Source organism: Sinohyriopsis cumingii, chromosome 4 (genome assembly GCF_028554795.1).
Source record: "Sinohyriopsis cumingii isolate HCF-2022 chromosome 4, ASM2855479v2, whole genome shotgun sequence".
Taxonomy (NCBI): Eukaryota; Metazoa; Mollusca; class Bivalvia; order Unionida; family Unionidae; genus Sinohyriopsis; species Sinohyriopsis cumingii.
In genome coordinates this window covers 27,919,420-27,944,902 of record NC_142964.1, presented here as the reverse complement: position 1 = coordinate 27,944,902, position 25,483 = coordinate 27,919,420, and the positions used below count along the sequence as shown (strand labels likewise).

Sequence of the window (25,483 nt, the reverse complement as noted above, 5' to 3'; positions counted from 1 at the left end):
ATTGCTACGCTTCCTGAAAATCTTATTGCTACTCCTCCTGAAAATCTTATTGTTACTCCTCCTGAAAATCGTATTGCTACTCCTCCTGAAAATCTTATTGCTACTCCTCCTGAAAATCTTATTGCTACGCCTCCTGAAAATCTTATTGCTACACCTTCTGAAAATCGTATTGCTACTCCTCCTGAAAATCTTATTGCTACGCCTCCTGAAAATCTTATTGCTACTCGTCCTGAACAGAAATTCATATTGGTATGAGCGTTTCAGCAAAAGATTTCTTTTGATGTTGGTCCTAAATGAAAATAGAATTGATCAGGAACTGGATTTGGCGGCCACAGTCGCAACCTTGAAAATCTTGATAATGATACCTTTTACGAATGAATAGCCATACCATTCTGGGATTTTCACCGACTGAAAGACTTACTATACTGCGTTGTTGATCCCAAATTAAAGCTGTGCTGATCTGACATGCACATATAACCATCTTGACAATCATATTTTCGCTACGCCTCTTAAAGAAAAGTCATCTTGACATGGGATTTTCATAAGAAGCATTCTTTTGATATAAAAGGGGTCCCCAATGAAAATGGCTGACCCTCAACATGGCTACCATGGCAGATACTTTACAAATATTGTTATTTCAACTCCTTGCAAATGGATGGCTATTTCAGCTTGAAGGATTTCCCTATTAGACTTCTTATGGGACCTAGTTTATCCTAAATGATGGGAGCCAGTAGTACATTACATATCGATAACATCACGGCTGTCTTGAAAGTCTTCCTGTATCTATTCCCCTTAAATGGATGCTCTTGATGACATATGTTTGATGCAAACAACGTTTAACGATGTATACTTTGTTCTACCTGAAAATGGTGCAAAGTTTACATACATTATGTTCACCACAGCAGCTAATTTGAAAATCTTGTTATCGCTGAAAAATATCAGAGATGATATCAACACCCAGAAGTTGAAAAAGCAAGAAATGGTCTTATGTTGAGTTCGTAAGAAGGTTTATCGCTGAGTAGAGCGTCAGACCCTTCCATGAACTCTTGTTTAATTTTAGATTTCTTGTGTAGATTTATTGTGTAGAAAAGTCTCATTTACTCGCCTGCAGCTTTGCAATATCAAAATGCTAGTTTTCCATACAATCTACGTGTATCATTATAGTGTCGCTAAGGAATTGTGCCCTAATCCAGTCTTAGATACTTCTTACTCACGGAGTTTTGGGGCAAAAATTCAAACTCAAGCTCAGAGTTAGAGTAACAGTGGGTAGATGGACGTTATAAACCCATACATAGCATGATTTTCGAGTCTTTATTTGCTGTAATAAAATGCCAGATTTTAATTACATAGGTTTAAATCAAGCACAACCTTTAGGCCTTTTGTGCTTAGCGTCACTTTCTTCTTCAAGTTTCCTTCATACAGGGTCTCAGCGACTATCTCACCAGCTTCAACAAATTTACTAGAGACCTTTTTCACATGAAAAGATTTAAATTTGATCAATGAGATATGGTCACCATTTATAACTGTAAGAAACAACATCTTATTGACTTGACATAAACGTACCAACGTAATTTAACCAAATTTGACAGAAGCTACACTAACATACAAACGTTTGCTGATCTGCTAATTAAATATGGAAGAAGACACAAACGTACAACCTTGAAACAAATGTGCTTTTTAACATAAGTAGTCCAAAATTTGGACGAAATATTGCAAGCAGACGTGCTTCTAACCCAGATGTCTTGGTTGACGTCCATTTCATTTGGCTATCAGCAAAGAAGTCAACGAGATGAGTGGTCTAAGACACATATAGTCTTTGTGCCTACTATTACGGTATGATTCTGCCACAAAATGTCTCGTACTTCTGTATCTTTATACATTTGTATCGTATGTCAGATAAATTAAATTAGACTATTTAAATTTTTAACATGAAGAAAAATAACAAAACATGGTTAAATTAGTTCTTGCTGATACCGAATCATAAATTGGATGTAGGGAAACTAAACAAAGCAAAAATTACAAAGAAAATCGATTTATTATAATCGACCGAAAGCTTCAGTCTAGATGGTCTTTTTTGCTGGACATATATTCTTCTTTTTTTTCTTCTTCTTCTTCTTCTTCTTATTATTATTATTATTATTATTCCAGAGGGACTGTCACTCCATCCTTTGCCCATCATTTTTGACAGAACTCCTGTGAACGTCACTGTCATCGCAGGGAATACTGCCGTTTTGCCCTGTATTGTAGAAAACAGGGGTGAGCAACAGGTAACAAAAACATTTACAAAAATTGCAACTATATAGTAATTTAGCATTTTGAATTAAAAGCTTTCAATACAGTTTCCACAGAATCATTTTATTATTATACAAATGACATTAATTAAACGTTGTGATTGTATTTAAGATAAAATTAAAATACAAATAGACGCCTATTGTTTTTTTTGATGGAAATGACAAACATCAGTGTCACAGTGATTAACAATATTTATGCTTTCCGCATGCTATTGGGAATTGTGCATCATCTGTTTCAACCAACCATTGAGGACAGCTTGATTTTTGGTCAAGAAAGAGATATGTTCATTTTGGGGTCAAGAATGACAAAGGTTAGGGTAACAGGGACAGAAGAAAGGATAATATTTTCACTAAATTACTTAGGTTCCATATCATTGATTAAACTTGGTAAATGGCTTGCATTTGAGACAAGGTCTGATTTTAGATTTTAGATCCAAAGTCATGGTCATTGAGGCGGGAGAAAACATGTTTTCCGCTAAATAACAAGACCTTAAGTGCGTATAATTTACCGCTTTGGTATTCTTGTTGAAAGTTTCAAAGGGTTATTTTATAGTTAACTCTATATCGGTTTATGATATATTCTTTATTTCCTTTTTTTGTTTTGTTTTATATACAAGAAACAATTCGAAAAATAATTTAGCCCATTCTTATACCCCGGATACACTCATTCCTAAAGGAATTGCGAAATTCAGGCCATAACGAATACGATTAAACGAAATAAAAAATAAAAAGTCAAAAATGTCAGAAAAGATAATTTTGTTGACATTCCTAGATAATATGGATGACTCCTCAGAAGATACTGATTAGTACCGAGGACAGACGAGTGATAGATGACATGCGCATGAGCATAGAGCGGCCCTTTGTGCGGGACTGGAATCTACACATCCGGTCCGTGGAACTGAAGGATAACGGGATTTACACCTGCCAAGTTAACACCAATCCCATTCAAATCAAGAGGATTCACCTTAATGTTTTGGGCAAGTACTATATATTTATCTAGCTGGTCATTTTATACTTGAGCTTCACACAAAGATAAACGAATAATTTCAGCATTAAATGCGACTTTTGGTGGACTTGATGTTTGACGTGCTTCGTTATCTTGCTCTTACATGACATAAGTGGAGTAGTATCAGAAGCGTGCGGGATTTAATCATATTTGTGTTTTGTTACGACTCAATAGTCTTAAACTAAGTAACAGAAAAGAGAGAACACAAACAAATTTTGTAAAATTCAACGAATAATTTATTTCCAAAGAATACAAAATACATTTTTTAGAACAACATGGAGTATTGTGGAAAAAAAAAACTTATATAGAGTCCTAAACGTTCTATCACGCGTCCAAATGAATGAAATTCCAAATCATATTCCAAATACATTCCGATATTGAAAGTGTTGATGTGCATGTAGTCTATGTTATGAGTATGTGCCAATAGCGATGTAGCGGTGTGCTAACCGTCTTTTGATGCATTACAATAATAGAATCCATAATGTTCTTGTTTGAATCCATTTTAATTCTAAATTAAAATTTTAGTCCAATAATATTTTTGAGCACTTTGTAATTCCAGTAAATAATAATTTTAAAATAAATAATTAAACAAAACCTATAAACTGAACACAGCAATAAGACTGATTTTGCTTCAGATGTTAAGGCAAGAATGAACAATGTTTCATGTAAACAACATTAAGAAAAGCAAGGACACAATAATAGATTTACATTCTAGTAAACAGGCATGAAATCAGTCGAAGGTAATTTTTTAAAGGTTAAACAGCTGCCTAGTACTTTATTATTTATTTGCCAAACTATATTGTTCAGTTCGCAAGACAAATGAGGGATGGTGGAGATACCAGCATCGATAAGGGTTTGTTCCTTAAATTAATGTTATTCATTTATCTGGGTCTTGAATAAAAATGTGTAGAAACAGGTGATGATATAAACGGTGTCACTGCCACTGTAGCTTGTGTTTTTCTCTTGAAAGCATTGCGAACATTTTAATTGTAGATAGCGTATTATTTTGAAAGCATTAAGATCTTTTGCATTTTAGCGAGTGTTTTCTATTGAGAGCACTAAAGATCAATGTCCGTTCCTTATATCCAGGTGAATTATGTTAAAGGCCTGTTCCTTATATCCTAATGAATATTCATATGCACATGAGTCCATTTCTTATATCGCAATGCATATTCATGTATAGATGGTCCGTTTCCTATAATCTAACGCATGTTTATGTGTACTAGGTCTGTTTCTTATGTCTTAACAAATATTCATATATGTAAGGTAAGTTCCTTATATCCTAATGAATATTCATATGTGTACACAGTCATTTCCTCATACCCTAATGAATATTCATGTATGAATTTTCCGTTCCGTATATCCTAATGAAGGTCAGTTCGTTATATCCTAATGAATTCTCCTGTATAAGGTCCGTGTTTTATCCTAGTGAATTCGTGAGCACAAGGTCCGTTCCTTGTGTAAAAGAACCTTTTTTTTATAGCATAATGTATTCAAGTGTAAACGGTCTTTATTTGTATAACCTAATGAATTAATGTGTACAAAGACCGTTCCTCATGTTCTTGTCAATATGTGTTTACAAGGTCTGTTCTTTATATCAAAGTGAGTGCATGTGTACAAGGTCTGTATTATTGCATCCTAAATGAAGAATGTGTACAAGGTCTGTATTTGTATCCTAAATGATGCATTGTATCCTAAATGATGCATGTTTACATGGTCTGTATTTTGTATCCTAAATGATGCATGTTTACAAGGTCTGTATTTTTGTATCCTAAATGATACATGTGTACAAGGTTTGTATTTTGTATCCTGAATTTTAGATTCTTGAATGCACTTGTCTGCCTGTAGTCCTGATGTTTTAAAATGTCATTGTCTAGAACACCTTTGAATAATTCACAATAGTCTCAGAATAATATTTTAGTCCAATGAGCACCTTGTAGTTCAATTGAATACCGTAAACAAATATTTCTTCTTAAATAATATCTAAGCACATAATTAAATAATCTGGAGACCGATATGTTGCAACAACAACACAATAAATAAGATCATGCAAACGGGGTGAAAACGCATGTTGCTACATCTCAGTACGTGACATTTTTTGCAAATATCCTACATCGTTAAAGGCATCACCTGACCTAACTCATCCAATGGGAAATAGCATGATTCTTTTAAGAACCCACCTGACCCTACCAGCCAATGAAACATTACGCCAAAGTTGTCAACAGGTTTAATTATTTATTTAATTTAACCATCTTATATATCTAAGGCTATTTCACCATCTTGTAGTTTTCATTTTCATATATTTGTTTTCTTTGAAGTTTTGAGGAACATATTCCATCTGATCATGCTTGAGGACTTTCTGAATATTCTTTGGGATATCTCAGTATGTTATCAAGAGAATTATTATTATACAACAAATGCTGGGGTTTCTTTGGAGTAGGCCATTACAATATATCACAGTAAATCCACTATATATATATATATATATATATATATATATATATATATATATATATATATATATATATATATATATATATATATATATATATATATATATATATATATATATATATATCCAAATGTCCTTGAATGTTTCACGATACATCTGTACATTTCTTAATGTACGGATGTATTAGAATAAATGGTACAGCAATGTAGTTCCAACGAATGATATTACATGAAATAAATAAAATAAATAAATCAAGCTAATCTATATATCTCTTCCAGGTACATTAGCAAATGTCACAGTAGCAATACAATATAATACGAAGCTTTAAAATGAATTATTTGATATTATGAATAATTCAAATTCAGTAAAACAACAGAGCTATTCCAATCTGCAGAAAAAAACAATAACCTCTACACATGTCCTTTTCAGATCAAGTGACGATTTTCTAACCTAATTGTATCCTAACACTAAAACCTATTATTGAAATTAATGTACACACTACATGATTCATCTTTAGAAAGGGCTCACTACAATGTTAGAATGCTAACATTACAAATTTCATTTATTAAATGAACGTTACTAAAATCTTTAGTATTAAATTAATATACACAATATAGACATATATAACAATTAGTGGAATGAAATATCTCATTTTCGCATGCATATGCATTTCAGTCAATACTTAAACATATCATGCTCCGGAGATGCGTGTAGTGTAAATGAGCTGATATATATATATATATATATATATATATATATATATATATATATATATATATATATATATATATATATATATATATATATATATATATAGAGAGAGAGAGAGAGAGAGAGAGAGAGAGAGAGAGAGAGAGAGAGAGAGAGAGGGGGGTATGCGTATTATGTATATGACCTGAATAAGCGTGTATGTATGCATGTATATTATGTAAATGAGCTGAAAAAGCGTGTATGTATTCATGTTTATTTTGTTTCTTTTTAACAGCTTTCTTTTATGCACGTGTCGATGTGTGTACAACACACTCAATTTCGTAGACAAGTCTCTTAATCTGTGCTTGAACTGTCCTTCTTTGACGTTCACATAGCTTAGATCAATCACTGCACTTTTATAGCTTATATGTGTTTTATTCTGTCCTATGAGGACTGAGGATCGTGATAGCTGTTGATTGATAATTTATTTCATTAATGAATAAATGAGACGACCTGCTTCAATATATTTAGCATTTGTTTACTTGCAGCTATAATACAGTTTAATAACTTATGGGTGAGATGCTTTCAAAACATGTTTTCATTACATTTTGAAATAATTGCATTTATTTCGTATCCAGTCGCCAATACGAATGGAGCATGACTCAACTGTTAAATTAACTAAGCCAAAAAGTAAGCAGCCCGTGATGCACTTGTCATATTTTGCACGGCATAACCGTGTGAAATAAATGAGTATAGGAATGTGAGAGATATAAAGAATACGGATACAACATTTGTTGTAATGTTGAATATTTTTTCGCTAGATTGCAAAATAAATATATTTTAGTCGGACAGATCATTCTTCTTTAAAAAGTGTAAACTACAATGATCTAATGATCTTAGTAAGGGTCATCCTTTAATAGCTGGATCTCTAAGGGTCCAGTTGTCACCGATCAGGGTCGCTGGTCATCGGGTCACTGGTCATTTAACTTTGTGCACCATAGAAATTGCGAAATTCACGAAAGCTGGAACAGCACAACACAGGCAGGAAATTGTAAATTCACAGAAACTAAACAAATCTATTTTCAGTACCAGCTACGATAATCGATGAAACATCAAGTCATGATATGGAGGTGAGGGAGTGGGAAACAGTGCAGCTTACTTGCAATGCAACCGGAGTACCCGAACCGTCTGTAAGATGGTACAGGCACACTGAACAACTGGCTAAAGAACGTAAGTTTTATTTTTCTCACCCTATGCAATGTCTTTATCTTCTCGGCACTTAATGACAAACACTTCTCCCCACCACTGCCATGGCACCCCATGATTTCATCTAAGTGCCAGATAAGTTAAGCCTGTACATTGCTGGTCTATTGCGCTTTTTAAAAAACTATTCATGGGTTATTGCAAACAAGATGGCCGCTATCTCAACCGGCTTGATGCAGCTGTTCCGTTTTTTTTTTTGGTTTTTTTTGTTGCCGTTTTCATGATATTTGTGCTTGTTGCCTGTCTTCGTCTACGTTTTTGTGTTCATTATGTATTGGCTGTTCAGTTCGTAGGTGTTTCTTCCTCTCATTGTTTTGGGAACGAGAACAATTAGACTTTTTCTCAGCTGTCTTGATCCACTGCAACAACTTCCGTTTGAACAAACCGCCATCACGTGATACTCGCTAGTCAACCCGTTTAAGCTATGATGGACCCTCATTAATTGTTTTAAATGACCACTACTTGGCCCTCTACACTACATTGTGCTCTAGACTACACGAACTGGGACTACATTCATCATTACCTAAATGTAAACAGAAGCGAAAAAAGAAACGTTGTTTCAAAGCTGGCCAGTTATCTCCCGTATGCACTTTCCGGCTCGACAATTTAACAATTCGTCCGTTAATTTAGATAACCTAATTCAAATCCCTATTAATTCATCAACCTTCGTGTCAACTAGAGATACCTCTGCGTATTGCATTATTCGATGCCCAATCAGTAGGACCACCGGAAAAGCACACAGAAATAGTTAATTTTATCAACGACCAGAATATTGACGTCTTTTTCCTGACAGAAACATGGCTAAAAACATTAGGCGATGAACCCAAGTGTGCGGATCTAACACCCACTGGTTACTCCATCAAGTCGTTCCCCCGTAACTCTCGCGGAGGTGGAATTGCTGTCATCTCAAAGAACTCCATGATCAAACGTCTTAACCACACCACAACATTCAATTACGACAACACATCGTTTGAACTAGTCCAAACCACACTCACACTGGAGCAAAGGTCAGTCCATTTTTTCTGCCTATACCGCCCTCCTCCTAGTAAAAAAAAACAAGCTGACTGAATCTCTCTTTCTGGAGCAGTTTCCGAATCTCCTGGAGTATGGAAATTGGATAGGTTGCAACCTGATTATTCTTGGAGATCTCAACTTTCACTTTGACTATCCCGGAAACCCAAACATATCAAAACTCATAGATTCCATTAATGTTTTCAACCTCGAGCAGTCAGTTAACTAACCCACCCATAAACATGGTCACATTTTAGACTGGATTCTTGATAGACCTGATGATAACATTCTACGGTCCTCCCTGGTATCCCCTGAACTTGCATCAGATCACCACTGCATTATATGCCTTCTTGACGTATCAGTCCCTAACCCTCCCTAACCCTCCACCTTTATCTGCTACTAAGAGAAACCTCTGTATGATAAATAGAACAAAACTAATGCATGACATCCAAGCAAACCTAACAACTTGATTGCCTCCTACAGCAGAACAACTCGATAACTGCCTGCGTTCATTGCTCGACAAACATGCCCCAGCTACCAAGTGCAGAGTATCAATTCAAAAGTGTTCTACATGGTAAGGCAGTATTAGGGACCAGCTTTGCACTGCTAAACGAGACCGCCGTAAAGCTGAAAAGCTTTGGCTTTCCACCAGACTCACTATTCATAAGCAAATCTATGAAGCCGCTAAAAAGAATGTCACAAATATAGTCCTTGCAGCGAAATCAACCCATTACACTACTAAGATCATGGAAAGTTCCAGCTGCAAAGAGCTCTTCGAGATAACTAACAAGCTAATGTCAAGGAACAAATCTACACCACTTCCAATTACCTTCTCTCCAGTCGACCTTCCGGACATGTTTGAAAATTTCTTCCGTGACAAAGTACAAACCATTACAGATAAGCTTGACACCACAATTTCAATTGACTCGTTGTCACCATACAGTTGGGATACAGAATTTGGGCGGCAACCATTAACAGCATTTGAACCTATCTCTATGGATTTCGCACGTACAATCCTCATGAAGAGTGCACCAAAGTCATGTAAACTTCATCACTGCTGCTTGAGTGCTTAGATCCAGTATCGCCTTCACTAACTGATGTTATTAATACCTCTCTCTCGTCCGGGGAATTCCCATCATTTTTCAAAACTGCCATTGTAAAGCCTCTGCTGAAGAAACCAACACTAGACCATAACGATTTAAAGAACTACCGCCCAGTTTCTAATCTCCCATTCATATAAAAAATCTTAGAAAATGTTGTTCTATCCCAGCTTGTATCTCATCTGAATTCAAACAGTCTTTTAAGCAACGTACAATCTGCATATCGCCCTTGCCACAGTACTGAAACTACTCTTCTAAAAATAGTTAATGACATTCTCTCTGCTTTGGATAGCGGAAAGATTACAGTCCTCACCCTCCTTGATTTGTCTGCAGCATTTGACAAAATACACCATGATATATTCCTTCACCGTCTCCAGCATGTATTTGGCATTCATGATACAGCCTTACTGTGGTTCAAGTCCTACTTGGTCATCAGGACACAAATTGTGTCTGCAAATGGAATACACTCCACCCCAGTTGATCTGTGTTGTGGTGTTCCATAAGTGGTCTGTTGTTGGACCTGTTCTCTTCATTCTATACACTCAGCCGCTCTCAAGTGTCATAGATCATCATCCAGTGTCTCACCAATTGTATGCTGATGACACCCAAATATACAAATCTAGCCACCCAACTGAAGTTGATGCTGCCATCCAAGGTATAGAGAGGTGCATTTCTGATGTGAAATCATGGATGACATGTAACAAGCTGCAGATGAATGATGATAAAACTGAGGTCATTCTGATTACAACACAAAGACTTTCTCATTCACATCCTTTTCCTCAAACAATAAATATCAGCAATACCAACATTAAATTCACACAATCAGTACGAAACCTAGATGTTACTCTGGACAGTACTCTCACATTGCACCAACATGTCATGAACATATGCAAGGCTGCATATCTTGAGCTGAGACGCATCAGCTCCATTCGCAAATATCTTTCAGTTGATGCCACTAAAACACTTGTGTGTTCATTGGTACTTTCAAGACTGGACTATTGTAACTCAGTTCTGTCTGGTTCATCTCAATATCTACGCCAAAAACTTAAACAAGTTCAAAACACAGATCATACTTAGAGTACCACGATCAGAACACACCTCCCCGCTGCTCTGTACCCTTTACTAGCTATCCATTCGATCCAGAATCAAACGCAAAATTTCTTTTCTGTGCTACGTCTCACTGACGGACTCTAGTCTAACATACCTATCCGACCTCACCCATGTGTACACACCAGCAAGATACTTACGCTCCTCTTCTAACAATCGCATACTCATTATTCCCACTATGAAAACAAAGTCATATGGACAGCGTTCTTTTGCACACCAGGGCCCAGCAACGTGAAATGAATTGCCCACTGAACTTAGGCACAAAAACACAGTGATCACATTCAAGAGTGCTCTCAAAACTCACTTATTTCGACTTCAAGAACAAACGTAAAGACCTAATAATGTTTCCTACCTTAAATATTCTCAGCATGTTTTTTTTCTATGTGTTCTAATTTCATGGTGTTTGTGTTTGTAATCATATCATTATTTATGTTTTTTTTTTTATCTTATAGGTGTTGTCTAATGTTGTAAAACGCTTAGAGCTTCTAAAGATTAGGCGCTATACAAAGTCCTCATAATTATTATTATTATTATTATTATTATTATTATTATTATTATTATTATTATTATTATTGTAAGGCTCGGTTAAAAATAAATCACATCGGAAAGTTATATATTTAATCTAGTTTGTTTTCAGCATAGTTAATTTAAGTAAACAGTCATTGTTTTCCCTCTTTCTTGAAACATGATCCCAATTTGCTCCCTTATAATAAGTAGATTCCTCTACGATTAATAGTCTACGATAAATTAAACAGCTGGCAAAAATTAGGATCCACAAATTCATCTTTAAGTTTATTGCATTTTCTCATTTTTATTCATTTTCTGAAAGCTCAGACTAGTCCAGCGGTATTTAACTGAACAAATTCAAAATTTTAAAGTGAGTAAACATTTGATGTTAGACCCGGTCCAATGGGTCCTATTCGCACATGGATTTATTCCAGGAAGATACCTTCACATTTCTTTCTAAATTGTATTGATAGGCTGTCTCTTTTACGAGCGTGCATGAACTCAGTCTTTCACTCGACGCATTATTACTTATTTGGGTCTTATATATATAAGACAGACAGGCAGACAGACAGACTGACAGACAGACAGATATATAGATAGATAGACAGATAGACAGACAGACAGATAGACAGATATATAGATAGATAGATTGATATATAGACATATATAAAGATATATAGATATTTAATTTGATATATAGAAAGATAGATAGACAGACAGACCGACAGACAGACAGATATATACATATATATAGACAGTCAGATCGATAAATAGATATATAGATAGACAGACAGACAGACAAACAGATATATAGATATACAGACAGATATATAGATAGAAAGACAGATAGATAGACAGACAGACAGACATATAGACAGACAGATAGATAGATAAATAGATAGATATATAGATAGATAGATAGACAGACAGAGAGACAAATATATAGATAGACAGACAGACAGACAGACAGACATATAGATAGATAGATAGACAGACATATAGATAGACGGATATATAGATGGACAGACAGACAAATAGATAGACAGATAGATAGAGAGATAGATAGATAGATAGATAGACGGACAGACAGACAGATAGATTGACAGACAGACCGACAGACAGACAGACAGATATATATATATAGATAGATCGATAGACAGACAGACAGACAGACAGATAGATAGATAGATAGATAGATAGATAGATAGATGGATAAATAGATAGATAGACAGACAGATAGAAAGATATATAGATATTTAGATAGATATATAGAAAAATAGAGAGTCAGACAGACCGACAGATATATATATATATATATATATATATATATATATATATATATATATATATATATATATATATATATATATATCGATAAATAGGTATATAGATAGACAGACAGATAGATAGATAGACAGACATATAGACAGACAGATATATAGATAGATATATAGATGGATAGACAGACAGACATATAGATAGATAGATAGACAGATAGATAGATAGAAAGACAGACAGATAGATAGATAGATAGATAGATAGATAGATAGATAGATAGATAGATAGACAGAGAGATAGATTGACGGATATATCGATAGACAGACAGACAGATAGATGGATAGATAGATAGACAGACAGACAGATAGATTGACAGACAGACCGACAGACAGAGAGACAGATATATATATATACAGAGATATAGATATATAGATAGACTGACAGACAGATAGATAGATAGATAGATAAATAGATAGATAGATAGACAGATAGAAAGAGATATAGATATAGATATTTAGATAGATATATAGAAAGATGGACAGACAGACAGACAGACATACAGACAGATATATATATAGACAGACAGTCAGATCGATAAATAGATATATAGATGGACACAGACAGATATATAGATAGACAGACAGACAGATATATAGATAGATAGATAGACAGACAGACAGACATATAGACAGACAGATATATAGATAGATATATAGATAGATAGATAGATAGATAGATAGATAGATAGATAGATAGATAGATAGATAGATAGATAGACAGACTGACAGACAGACAGACAGACAGACAGACAGATAGATAGATAGATAGATAGATAGATAGATAGATAGATAGACAGACAGACAGACAGATCGATATAAGTGTGTTACATGCTGCCCACGGATAGAAATTGCAATGAGGAAGCAATTTCTAAGCACCTATTGTTTATACTTCTTGGTACTTTTGAACACGACTCAATAATCCATACCACCTTAGTTCAATTTGCAATGGTATCATAGGCTAGTGAGTAATAAAATCTCGGCCCCCAATTCGGCTAGCTAGGTACGTCATTGTCACAACAGTAGCTCCATTCCCATGACGGTGTTATGGGTGTTATGGGACCTCTAATGATTTAATATTTAATTCATGAAACGAGTCGAACACTTTCCATCTTTCAGAAGCCTTGGCGAGCAAATGCTCGATATTATTCAATGAGTTAAATTGAAAATTCCTGACTCTTTTGAGATTCTGGTTATCATATGGTGTTTAATTCAGTAGAAAGAGTTTGAGTAGAAAGAAGAACACATGAATTTCGGCATTTCTGGATCAGCTACTGCACTCTTGTCCGTTGACTATTTTAAAATTATTATTGAAAGATTAATTGTCCTTACAAATCAATATGACTTTGACAACGACAATATCGTTTGTCAACAATGGATTTCCAGTGGAAATTCCCGTGTGATGTTACATAGTTCGCTCGCTTTGAATAGTTGACGCACCATATACATGGATTTCGATGAGATCTTTTACAATTCTTCTACCTAAAGTGAGTTCAACTAAAGTAGCAGTCCAGTTGTTGGATATTCATGTGATAGGATGATTAATAGATGCAGAAAGTTTACTAAATCTAGATTAAAAATATATTTTTCTGATTGAAAAGAATGCTGTGATTATATAAATTTGGGGGGGGGGGGACCGGCATTTGTCGATATTCTTTTCAAAACAGATGTTATGTATTTACTTTTTTAGGTTATCATTTAAACAACGCTTGTTATGGGAGTGGGATGCCTGTAACAATTTTGGACCTCCAGCCCTCTATCCATTAACCGATAAACATAATTTCTTTTGTAATTAGCCCCTGAATGATGCACTGGTAATATTAAGACAGATGTAACAAATGTTTCCCCCAGTAGTCATAGGGTAGCTCATTGAAAAGATGGCCACCAAATGGTTAATATAAATACCAAGGATAAAAAGGTTCCAGGAGGCGGGGCAAGGAAAATGCTCATGGTCGCTTACAATCATTAATGCAATTACAGCGCAAAAAATACACGGGTTTGTTTTTCACCCCAAAGTTATATGTTAACATGTCGACATATCTAACAGTTTAAACTACACACAGTATATAAACTGTACCAACTACATAGTAAAGTCTGAATAAAGTTAGCAAGTTCCCCACTGAAATGTAGTGATTGGTTGATAACGCACACCTGATGCGGTGGATGATGGATAAAACATACGAAATTTGCATACTTTCTTCCAGGATAGCTGTTAATAGTTATTAGTTGTTTCACGACCATTGAGTGATACGGTCGTCAGATCAATCCATTTAATATAAAACGGTTTCTTTTTGTATCTGAAGTCTAGAATTATAATATTATTTGTTGATTAGAAATGTATGCATTACTCTCCCACTCTTGAGAAAAGACGTTTTTCATCTGCTAACCAATTCAGAGGAAATCGAAGTAACTCAACTTATGAAGAATATGAATGATATGATTCATTTATTATTATTTATCGACATTCAAATCTTTTTATTTCAGAAGTAGGGACGGTTGGAGAAATACTGCTGATTCATAATATTTCACGTTACTGTGGTGGCGTTTACGAGTGTGTTGCTGATAACGATCTGACTGATCCAGCGGTGAAAGAGATTCGTGTAGACGTAGAGTGTAAGCTAATTTTCGCCTTGTAGGTAATTCTGATGTACTGAAAGTGCGCTTAAACTGAACTGCATCAAACTGATCCACACTGACTTATGTAAACAACATCACTGCCTGGTATACACCATCTGACTGCTGGGTCAGCCTCTTTTTGAGTTATATATATATATATATATATATATATATATATATATATATATATATATATATATATATATATATATATAATACATACATACATACGGCAGATAAATACAAAAGAGATATGAATATGATCACAGTGACAATTTTAATATTATGATCTATGGAAGATATTCCCTAAGCGTAAGTTTTACGCGGAAACAAAAATTTGTGCAAAAATGAATGAAACGTAACCAAATATAATACGACTGCGATCTGATCTTTCCTGTAGTGTAAATTTTGTTAACCCACGCTGTTACCAATTATTTGTCTAATAGATCTTTGAAGAAAGACTGCTTGTATTTATTGAGCCGTCTCTATATGAATATGACAAGCAAGTACAAAGTTGCAAAAAAAAAAGATAATTTTAAACTCTTAACGATAATGAGAGCGAGAAAGCGTACAATTTGGAATTGATTCAGCAAATAAAATGTATGTAAGTAAACAATGCAATAGATCATCGAATTAAGAAATCAAACAAGGAGTGAACGCGCGGGGGATCTTAATAACCTTATATCCTTTAATTACTCTGCGAGTGAAATCCAGAATTATTTAATAGTATAGTCGTCCGTATATTGGATTTGACATTTTGCCAATGAAATCCAGAATTATTGGATATTTTAGCAATCCGTATATTCATTTTGACGTATGTTGTCAATAGTGTGCAGGTTGGAACGCATTAGAACTAATTCTTACACAATATAAATGATGAATTTTTGTCAGAAAAAAAGTAATGTAATATTTTATTTCCAGATGAACGACTGTTAGGAAGTATTGTAATTTCAAATTATTATTTTACAGTTGAAATAAAGAAATTGTTACTTTAGAAGTGAAACTGTTATCAAGAAAAAGCAATATTTAAACGTTAGATGATTATCCTAACATGCGTTCTAAAGTGATGACCTTCAATTTGATGAATGATGTTATCATTTGAAGAAACAAAAAAAGAAAAAGAAAAGAAATAAAAGCGGGCATTCCGGAAAAGATGAGCACAAGGAAAATACGTGACCTAACACGAGAAAGAGAGCGAATACTGTACTAATCGAAAAGAAAGCACGTACGGTTATATAATAAATTGGCTAGCAAGACTCTGTCATCTGATAGCAGTTAAATTGTTGGGTAAAGGACCCAAATGGTATTGGCAGTAAATAGGAGTTCTCGTGACGTATCTACCAATGTACTTTACACTTTCCCACCCTACCAAATACCAAATACCCCAGACCTTTAACGTATCTATAGTTACAATAACTGTTTTCCCACCCTACCAAATACCTAATACCCCAGACCTTGTACGTATTTCTAATTATAATAACTGTTTCCCCACCCTACCAAATACCTAATACGCCAGACCTTCAACATATCCATAATTACAGTATTAAATTTTCATTTTGTCGCATACCATTATGCCTATCAGACAAAATGCACATTGTAAAGACATGCAACAAATGATATTGCGTGACCGGGAGTTATGGTACATAGTGTTTCCAGTCTGTTTAGACCAGAGATCTTCAACAAACAAAGCCGTGAGGTTAAACAAAAACAAACTTTCTCTAAGTTTCTACACGTGCATGCACCGTTTAAGCTATGGTCAGACGCATAGATAGGACTTATTTGAAATTACGGTAAGTCACACATGCATCTTTATCTTTACGCAGTCGCGCCTGAGGTGCTGTTGAGGACGTCCCGGATCGGCCATTACCGCGGCCGGGAGACTATCTTGGAGTGCCTAGTCACTGCCTTTCCTCAGGCCAACTGCTTGTGGAAGAAAGGAGATACCCCAGTCTCCATTCCGCCCTCGAATAGCTGGAAGTACCGGACGGAACTGTATAAAGAGAGCGATCACACAGTGGCGCTGTACCTACGGATTATTAACCTGGAAGAGGCCGACTTCGGCTTGTACACGTGCGAGGCCTCCAACAGACTGGGTCGTGATTCTCGGGATATGCTCCTTTATGGTCGGTTTGATATAAACTTACAGCCCTAAATGTATACACAAAAGCAAATGTTTTGTCTAAAGTCTCTGGCGATTTATACGAATCTTTCGACTTGCAAATAATGTTCTAAAATTCTACTGTAGTCATGTTCTGGGTTTTTCATTCCAGCAAATGTATATAGTCAGGATTGACTTTGTTCAATTTCTCTTACTATTTTCGTTTCAGAGTTTCAAAAACTATGCGAATCATAAAAGTTGTGTTATATTTGGCAATATATTACAAACTATGCTATGCTTGTCTATATGATCTTTATCCTTCAACTGTTTCCTCTGAATAAATTTATAAATCCCCCTCAAAATAAAAACGACATAAATCAGACATTTATATAGACTCCAAATATTATTGTTAGCTAGACAATATTCCTCATTTTCTTCAGAATATCACGATCCAACAACACGTAGACCTTCAACAAAAGCATCAACGCAAACTGGTACTGAGACAGTGAAGTCAAAACATAACGCTATAGACGACGAATTAATGTATATAGACAACAGTGCCCACCTACAGACAACCTACAAGCCTTACATACTGCGGCCCGGTCATTATCAAAAACCACAAGGAGCTTTTAATACCGGTAGGTCTGCAGTTGTCAAGCAAATTTCTAAAATCAAAGCAATAATTTGTAGCGAAAGTTTTATTTTGCGTTCTTCCATATCCAAACGTCGAGAATTATTGCTCAAGAAAACTCGTTCATAATTTCCCATACAGATGCAGTAACCTAGAAATGTTCACAACCAATTCGATCGGAAATATCTCTGCATTGGTCCACGAATTTCAGTGAATTGGAAACTCGTGAGATTAAATGGAATGTGTGACTCGGTGATCACTAACCATTTATGCGATGATACCATCTGCTTAGACAATATAAGTGTTTTTTCCATTTCAAGTATAGATCTATATCTATTCTTCAGTTAGTTAATCACTCAACTAATCAATCAATCAGTCGGTAAATCAATCATACAATAAATTAATTGCCCAGACAGTCAATTTACCAATCAAGCTATGTACACACATAACAAAATATAGATATATACAGTACTGTATATATATATATATATATATATATATATATATATATATATATATATATATATATATATATATATATATATATATATATACGTTCTATGATATTCAGTTTTAAACCATTCTCATTTTGCAGGATATGCTGGTGCCGGTGACCATTATATTAACGGCTCCTCACTTTCCATGCTGAATCCATTGTGGCTACTTACCAGCACAATATTATGCTTCCTGTTAGTTTCGTCAGAGTTTCCTTTCGGAAGGTGATATTGGGATTTCACAGCAAGAAAACGTATGAACTGTGCCATTTATTTACTTACTCAGTTGGTAAAGTGTATCAGCTCGGTATCCCCGTGACATCCAAAGACTTTTTCACCATGGCATTCATTTTTAGTGTCTGCACGGTATCCCAGTGATATCCAAAGACAGTCCTCACTATGGTATTCATTATTAGTATCAGCACGGTATCCCCGTGATGTCCAAAGACAGTTCTCACCATGGTATTCATTATTAGTGTCCGCACGGTATCTCCCTACATTCAAATAGTCTTCACAATTGTTTTTATTATTTGTATCTGCACCATGTACCAGTGACATCCAAAGACAGTCATCACCATGATATTCGCTGTTAGTATCAGTACGGTGTCCTCTTGGCCGATAAATCCGCCACCCACCCGTAATGATATTGATTGGCGGTTTATAGGATAATATCACCTATTCATTTAAACATTTAGGCTATACACATCGGTGTACATTTTATGCACTTACCGGTATTTATCGCGGCTGTGGAGCTACCGTCAGCTGAAGGGTTCTTTTGGTGGCATGTACATTATATTTACGAAGAGTCTGTTTGGTAACCTGCAAATCCATTTGGAAGAGCACAACCCTCTCTCCTATGGCTATTTTGAATTTCGCGCCAGTTATGGCTGTTACCAATTACGTGTATGTGTCTACAGTGTACGCAAATTTGTTCCGGAAAGATTTGCATGCAGCAACATTGTACATTTTAATGAACAGGTGACATCAGACTCATAAAACGTCAGTCAGTATCCACACAGATTTGTGGAGTTGATTTATCGGATTAGATATCCGCGTGATATCCATAGACAGTACTCACTATGGTAATCATTATTAGTATCAACACGGTATCCACGTGACATCCAAGGAAGTCTTCACCCGTGATATCCAGAAACAGTCTTCACCATGCTATTTAATATTTGTATTATGAAATGAGAATGCTGCAATGAAACGACATTTGATATTTTCGTTTCTTTGTTCTTTTGCTTAGCACGTTGTGTCAGGCAATAAATACATTGTATACAAACATTATTGAAACCATTTAGACGGGGATCATTAACGCGGAATTTCGATAATAGAAAGGATCAAACACAGTATCATTTAAATAGTGCCAAACCAATGACATTATAAAAGTTGCGAATTTAGGCAATCGAAATAGGTGATACTGATTTTGAATGCTTTCTAAAACATTTAATAATGAATGAAAACGTGAAAATTCATTGTTTATACAATCCTTAATTCTCTCGAGACTCCATTGGAAACTAATCAATTTGATGTATATCATTTGTGAAGTAGAGAGGAAATAATTTGTTATTATTAACAGCTCCAATGTTCTATTACCATGTGGAATATAAACGTGAACTGCTGTCAAATATTCCTAACCATTACAGTCATACAAAGTATTATCGTAACTGCTTTGTAGGGAAAATGGATTGCGGTTGTTTCTGACTCTGCTTATTATGTTAATTACTTATGTACATCAATCATATGCGGCAAGGATGCATTAAGTAAAGATTATTTAGTGAAGTGAAATAATTTATATTAAAAACTTTGAAAAGAATTTTATGGCACGTCAACTACTTATCGGAATATATTGTCATCGCTGTGAACTCTAATAGGCGATTTTGAATTGCTAATCGAACAGTTTCCTTCACTGGAGTGTTTTTATTAGAGAATTGCTTTAAAATTGTACTTGAAACACCAAATAACAGAACCATTTGTTATCTGGAAAGATACAATATATGTGCCAAATCTAAGTTTTGTATTATATACATTCCATTTCATCTTTTCTCACACTTTTCTCCTTACTGAGTGTGTTTGTGTGCTAGACTCGGGTCAGATACATGTCATCTGATAGGAGTATGAAAATTAAGTATGTGAGATATGTCATAATGGTGATATATTATTTTGTGCAAAGTAAGATCGTTTTTGTGATATAGTGCCTTTGATGTCTGGCAAAGGTGTTATGTACTCTTTGAGTTTGGACACCGATTGGTTGTAAAACTATTAACAGGCATGTCAGTATATATTGGTTTCTCTTGTGTGTCATAATTTAGCTAGAATATGAAAGCAAAATTGGTGCCAGAAATATTTCTGCTGAAACATTTAGGCCAATTAATTATATATATATATATATATATATATATATATATATATATATATATATATATATATATATATATATATATATATATATATATATATATATATATATATATATCTGGTTTTGGTTTATCTAAATCGTAGATTATTACAATCTAAATTCTATTTGTGGCTTCTTTGATCAAAACTAATAAATAAAATGTTGATTTGTAAACGGTTGCCTTCCCTTGTATTCATTACACTGTACTATGTTTGCACATTCTTATTTTCACTTTCGGTTTCTTTCCATTTCATCAGCATTGTGTTGCCAGTCAATTATAAAACGTAGTGTTGAAACCAAATTAAACATTCTTAAAAAGACTTCCTCGTTTTGTAAACTACGGTAGATGATTCGTTTTAACATTTACATTTGATCAATACGAACAGTATACTACTTTTTCTTCGGGGGGGAAATAAATGTCAGATTGAGCTATATTAAGGACTGCTTTTGTCCACACAAAATGGAGGAAGAAGGAAACAAAGTCGTACGCAGAATATTGTCCCCCTTTTCTGTAGCAATATATGGGTGTATTCCGCCCTGCAATGAGATGGAGGGGAGGTGAGAGCAGCGAGTGACCATACTTTTCATTTTTGTGTGTATTCATACAACGTGTGAGGTAATTTTTCTATTTCTCGACTTGACGGAAAAGGCCAAGCGATCGTCCGATTGCACAATTTACATTTTGCCCGATCATACCTATTTACTTTGCGTATATCCGCAACATCTTGTGCAAATAAATATATTATAGGTATTCTCGTTGCCGTAGTTTAGATATACTTTCAATTTTGCATTTACTTTTTTATTTTAATTTTATAAATCTACATAAATTTGTCGAAGTTCAATATCTCTAGTATGATACATGTGAATAGGTTTTAACTAAGATGTGAAACTATAACCATCGTTGTTATACTTTTTAAAATCTTTTAGTTAAATGCTAGAATGAAGGAGACGAATATTATATCACTACAAAAAGTTAAAAAACCCAATCTAACATTCATTTCAAAGCAAATCAGAAAAATACCAATTTGATTAAATAACAGTTTGATTCCTCACTGTATGTGATATATAATAAATATTTCAGTACCTTTATGCAACAGAAATAAGAGAAAACAAAATCAGCATGTATTACTCCTCGGGGTAAGGAGTCAAGATTATAACTGCTTTCCACATTTGTACCATGCAGACAACATAAATACCACATTTTCTTAGATTCCACTTTCCGTTTTAGAAGGAGTTAAGGTAATGTCAAAACCGATTACTCCGATTGACGGACATAACGTGGATGTGTCGTGTTAGATTCCACCCAGTGTTTTAGGAGACGCTGAAATAACGTCACTCCGTTTGACGGACATCGTGTATCATCTTAAATTCTAACCAGTGATTTAGGACGAGCTAAAAGAACATCGAGCCATTTAATTGAAATACTATGCGGTATCAATAACACTACACCTTATGATTTAGGAGGAGCACACATATAACTTTAGATCAGTTTTCGTATTAATCCTTCTCAAGATGTTCAATGTAATATTCAAGTTTCCATTTTCTATGTTATCTTGTTCTCCAAAATCTGCGCATTTGATTCATATACACAGTTTGTGCCTATAGAGAAACTCCCATCACCAGTAATACTAAGACTCCCATCACCATTTATATACTTAGACTCCCATCACCAGTAATACTAAGATTATCTTATATATTAGTTACACACATATTCTCATCACCAGTTATACTTAGAACCCATCACCATTTATACTTAGACCCCATCACCATTTATACTTAGACCCCATCACAAGTAATAGGAAGACTCCCATCACCAGTTATACTAAGATTCTCATTACTAGTTATGCTTAGACTCCCTTCACCAGTTACACAGAGACTCCCATCCCCAATTATACTTAGACTCCCATCACCAGTAATACTAAGATTATCTTATATATTAGTTACACATATATTCTCATCACCAGTTACACAAGGACTTCCATCACCAGTTATATTTAGATTTCCGTTACCAGTTATAATTAGACCCCTATCACAAGTTATACTAAGACTCCCATCTCTAGTTATACTTAGACTCCATCACCAGTTATACTTAGTATCCCATCACCAGTTATACTTAGACTCCCATCACAAGTTATACAAAGACTCCCATCAACAGTTTTACAAAGACTCCCAACACCAGTTATACTTAAACCCCCATTACAGCAATAGGAAGACTCACATCACCAGTTATCCTTAAACTCCCATCACCCGTTATACTTAGACTCCCATCATCAGTTATACTTAGATTCCCATCATCAGTTATACCTAGACTCCCATCACCAATTATACTTAGATTCTCATCACCAGTTACACTTAGACTCCCATCACCAATTATACTTAGACTCCCATAAGCAGTTATACTTAGACTCCCATCACCAGTAATAATTAGATTCCCATCACCAATTATACTTAGACTCCCTTCACCAATTATACTTAGACTCCCATCACCAGTAATGCTTAGATTCCCATCACCAGTTATCCTTAGACTCCCATCATCAGTTATACTTAGACTCCCATCACCAATTATACTTTGACTCCCGTCATCAGTTATACTTAGACTCCCATCACCAGTAATACTTAGATCCCCATCACCTGTTATCCTTAGACTACCGTCACCAGTTATACTTAGAATCCCATCACCAGTTATACTTAAGATTACCATCACCAGTTAAACTTAGACTCCCTTCACCAGTAATACTAAGACTCCCATCTCCAGTTATACTTAGACTCCCACCACCATTTATACTTAGACTCCCTTCACCAGTAATACTAAGACTCCCATCTCCAGTTATACTTAGACTCCCACCACCATTTATACTTAGACTCCCATCACCATTTATACTTAGACTCCCTCCACCATCTATACTTAGACTCCAATCACCAGTTATACTTAGACTCCCCTCACCAATTATACTTAGACTCCCTTCACCAGTAATACTTAGATTCCCATCACGTTATTTTTAGACTCCCTTCACCAGTTATACTTAGATTGCCATCACCAATTATACTTAGACTCCCATCAGCAATTATACTTAGACTCCCATCACCAATTATACTTAGACTCCCATCACCAATTATGCTTAGATTCCCCTCACCAATTATACTTAGATTCTCATCATTTATACTTAGACTCCCATCACCAGTTATACTTAGACTCCCATCACCAATTATACTTAGGCTCCCGTCATCAGTTATACTTAGACTCCCATCACCAGTAATGCTTAGATCCCCATCACCAGTTACCGTTAGACTCCCATCACCGGTTACACTTAGAATCCCATCACCAGTTAAACATAGACTCCCATCACCAGTAATACTAAGACTCCCATCACCAGTAATACTAAGACTCCCATCTCCAGTTATAACTAGACTCCCATCACCAATTATACTTAGACTCCCATCACCTTTTATACTTAGACTCCCATCACCAGTAGTACGTAGATTCCCATCACCAGTTATCCTTCGACTCCCACCACCATTTTTACTTAGACTCCCACCACCATTTATACTTACTCCCATCACCAGTTATACTTAGACTCCCATCATCAGTTATACTTAGACTCCCATCACCAGTTATACATAGAATCTCATCACCTGTTATACTTAGAATCCGATCACCAGTTATAGTAAGATTACCATCACCAGTACCATTTATACTTAGACTCCCACCACCATTTATACTTAGACTCCCATCACCATTTATATACTTAGACTCCCATCACCAGTTATATTAAGATTATCTTATATATTAGTTACACACATATTCTCATCACCAGTTATACTTAGACTCCCCTCACCAATTATGCTTAGACTCCCATCACCATTTATATACTTAGGCTCCCATCACCAGTTATACTTAGACTCCCACTACCATTTATACTTAGACTCCCATCACCAATTATACTTAGACTCCCATCACCAGTTATACTAAAGCTATCATTACCAATTGTTACACAGATATTCCCCATACCAGTTATGATAGACGTTCGTAGTTGCTGATTCCTTTATTAACACGGTTCTTTGTAAAGACTGAGACGAAAACCAAGAAACATGATCATTAAGAAGAAGACAAATGTTTCAATCCAAATATATTTTCGTTTCTTAAAATAGAAAGAAAACAAGAAGCTGATTCCTTTAAACTAAGATTTACGTTTATTTCTCCTCTTCATACATATTGAAGTCCATGATTAACTGGGTATTTTAGAGTGCAAATACTTAAACTACAGCATAGCGATTTATAAATTCACTAACATGAGTAACCCACAATCTACTAACATGCGACTAGAAATGCTAAGCCTTTCAAACATAGTAATTGTCTGGTAAACTACTTCACCGTGTTTAAATTTGTGGTAGCAAAAATTTTGTGATAATTGCTGTAATAGGCTGAGTCAAAAACATTTTGTTTAATTACCTGTAGCGCAATAATTCATTTCAAGTTAAATT

At 35.0% G+C, this 25,483-nt stretch overlaps 1 protein-coding gene across 2 annotated transcripts in view; it reads left to right on the top strand.

Moving 5' to 3' along the window:
- LOC149800859 (limbic system-associated membrane protein-like) overlaps positions 1-21,175 on the top strand; it is a 220,453-nt gene extending 199,278 nt beyond the window's left edge. For both annotated transcript variants that reach the window (XM_089954872.1, XM_089954873.1), the window contains exons 2-8: positions 2,149-2,267; positions 3,064-3,268; positions 7,526-7,669; positions 15,246-15,374; positions 17,201-17,500; positions 17,916-18,113; positions 18,702-21,175. In XM_089954872.1, coding sequence (XP_089810998.1) covers positions 2,149-2,267; positions 3,064-3,268; positions 7,526-7,669; positions 15,246-15,374; positions 17,201-17,500; positions 17,916-18,113; positions 18,702-18,829 — 1,223 coding nt within the window. In that variant the 3' untranslated portion in view covers positions 18,830-21,175. The remainder of the gene's footprint in view (positions 1-2,148; positions 2,268-3,063; positions 3,269-7,525; positions 7,670-15,245; positions 15,375-17,200; positions 17,501-17,915; positions 18,114-18,701) is intronic.
- Positions 21,176-25,483: the final 4,308 nt, after the last annotated feature.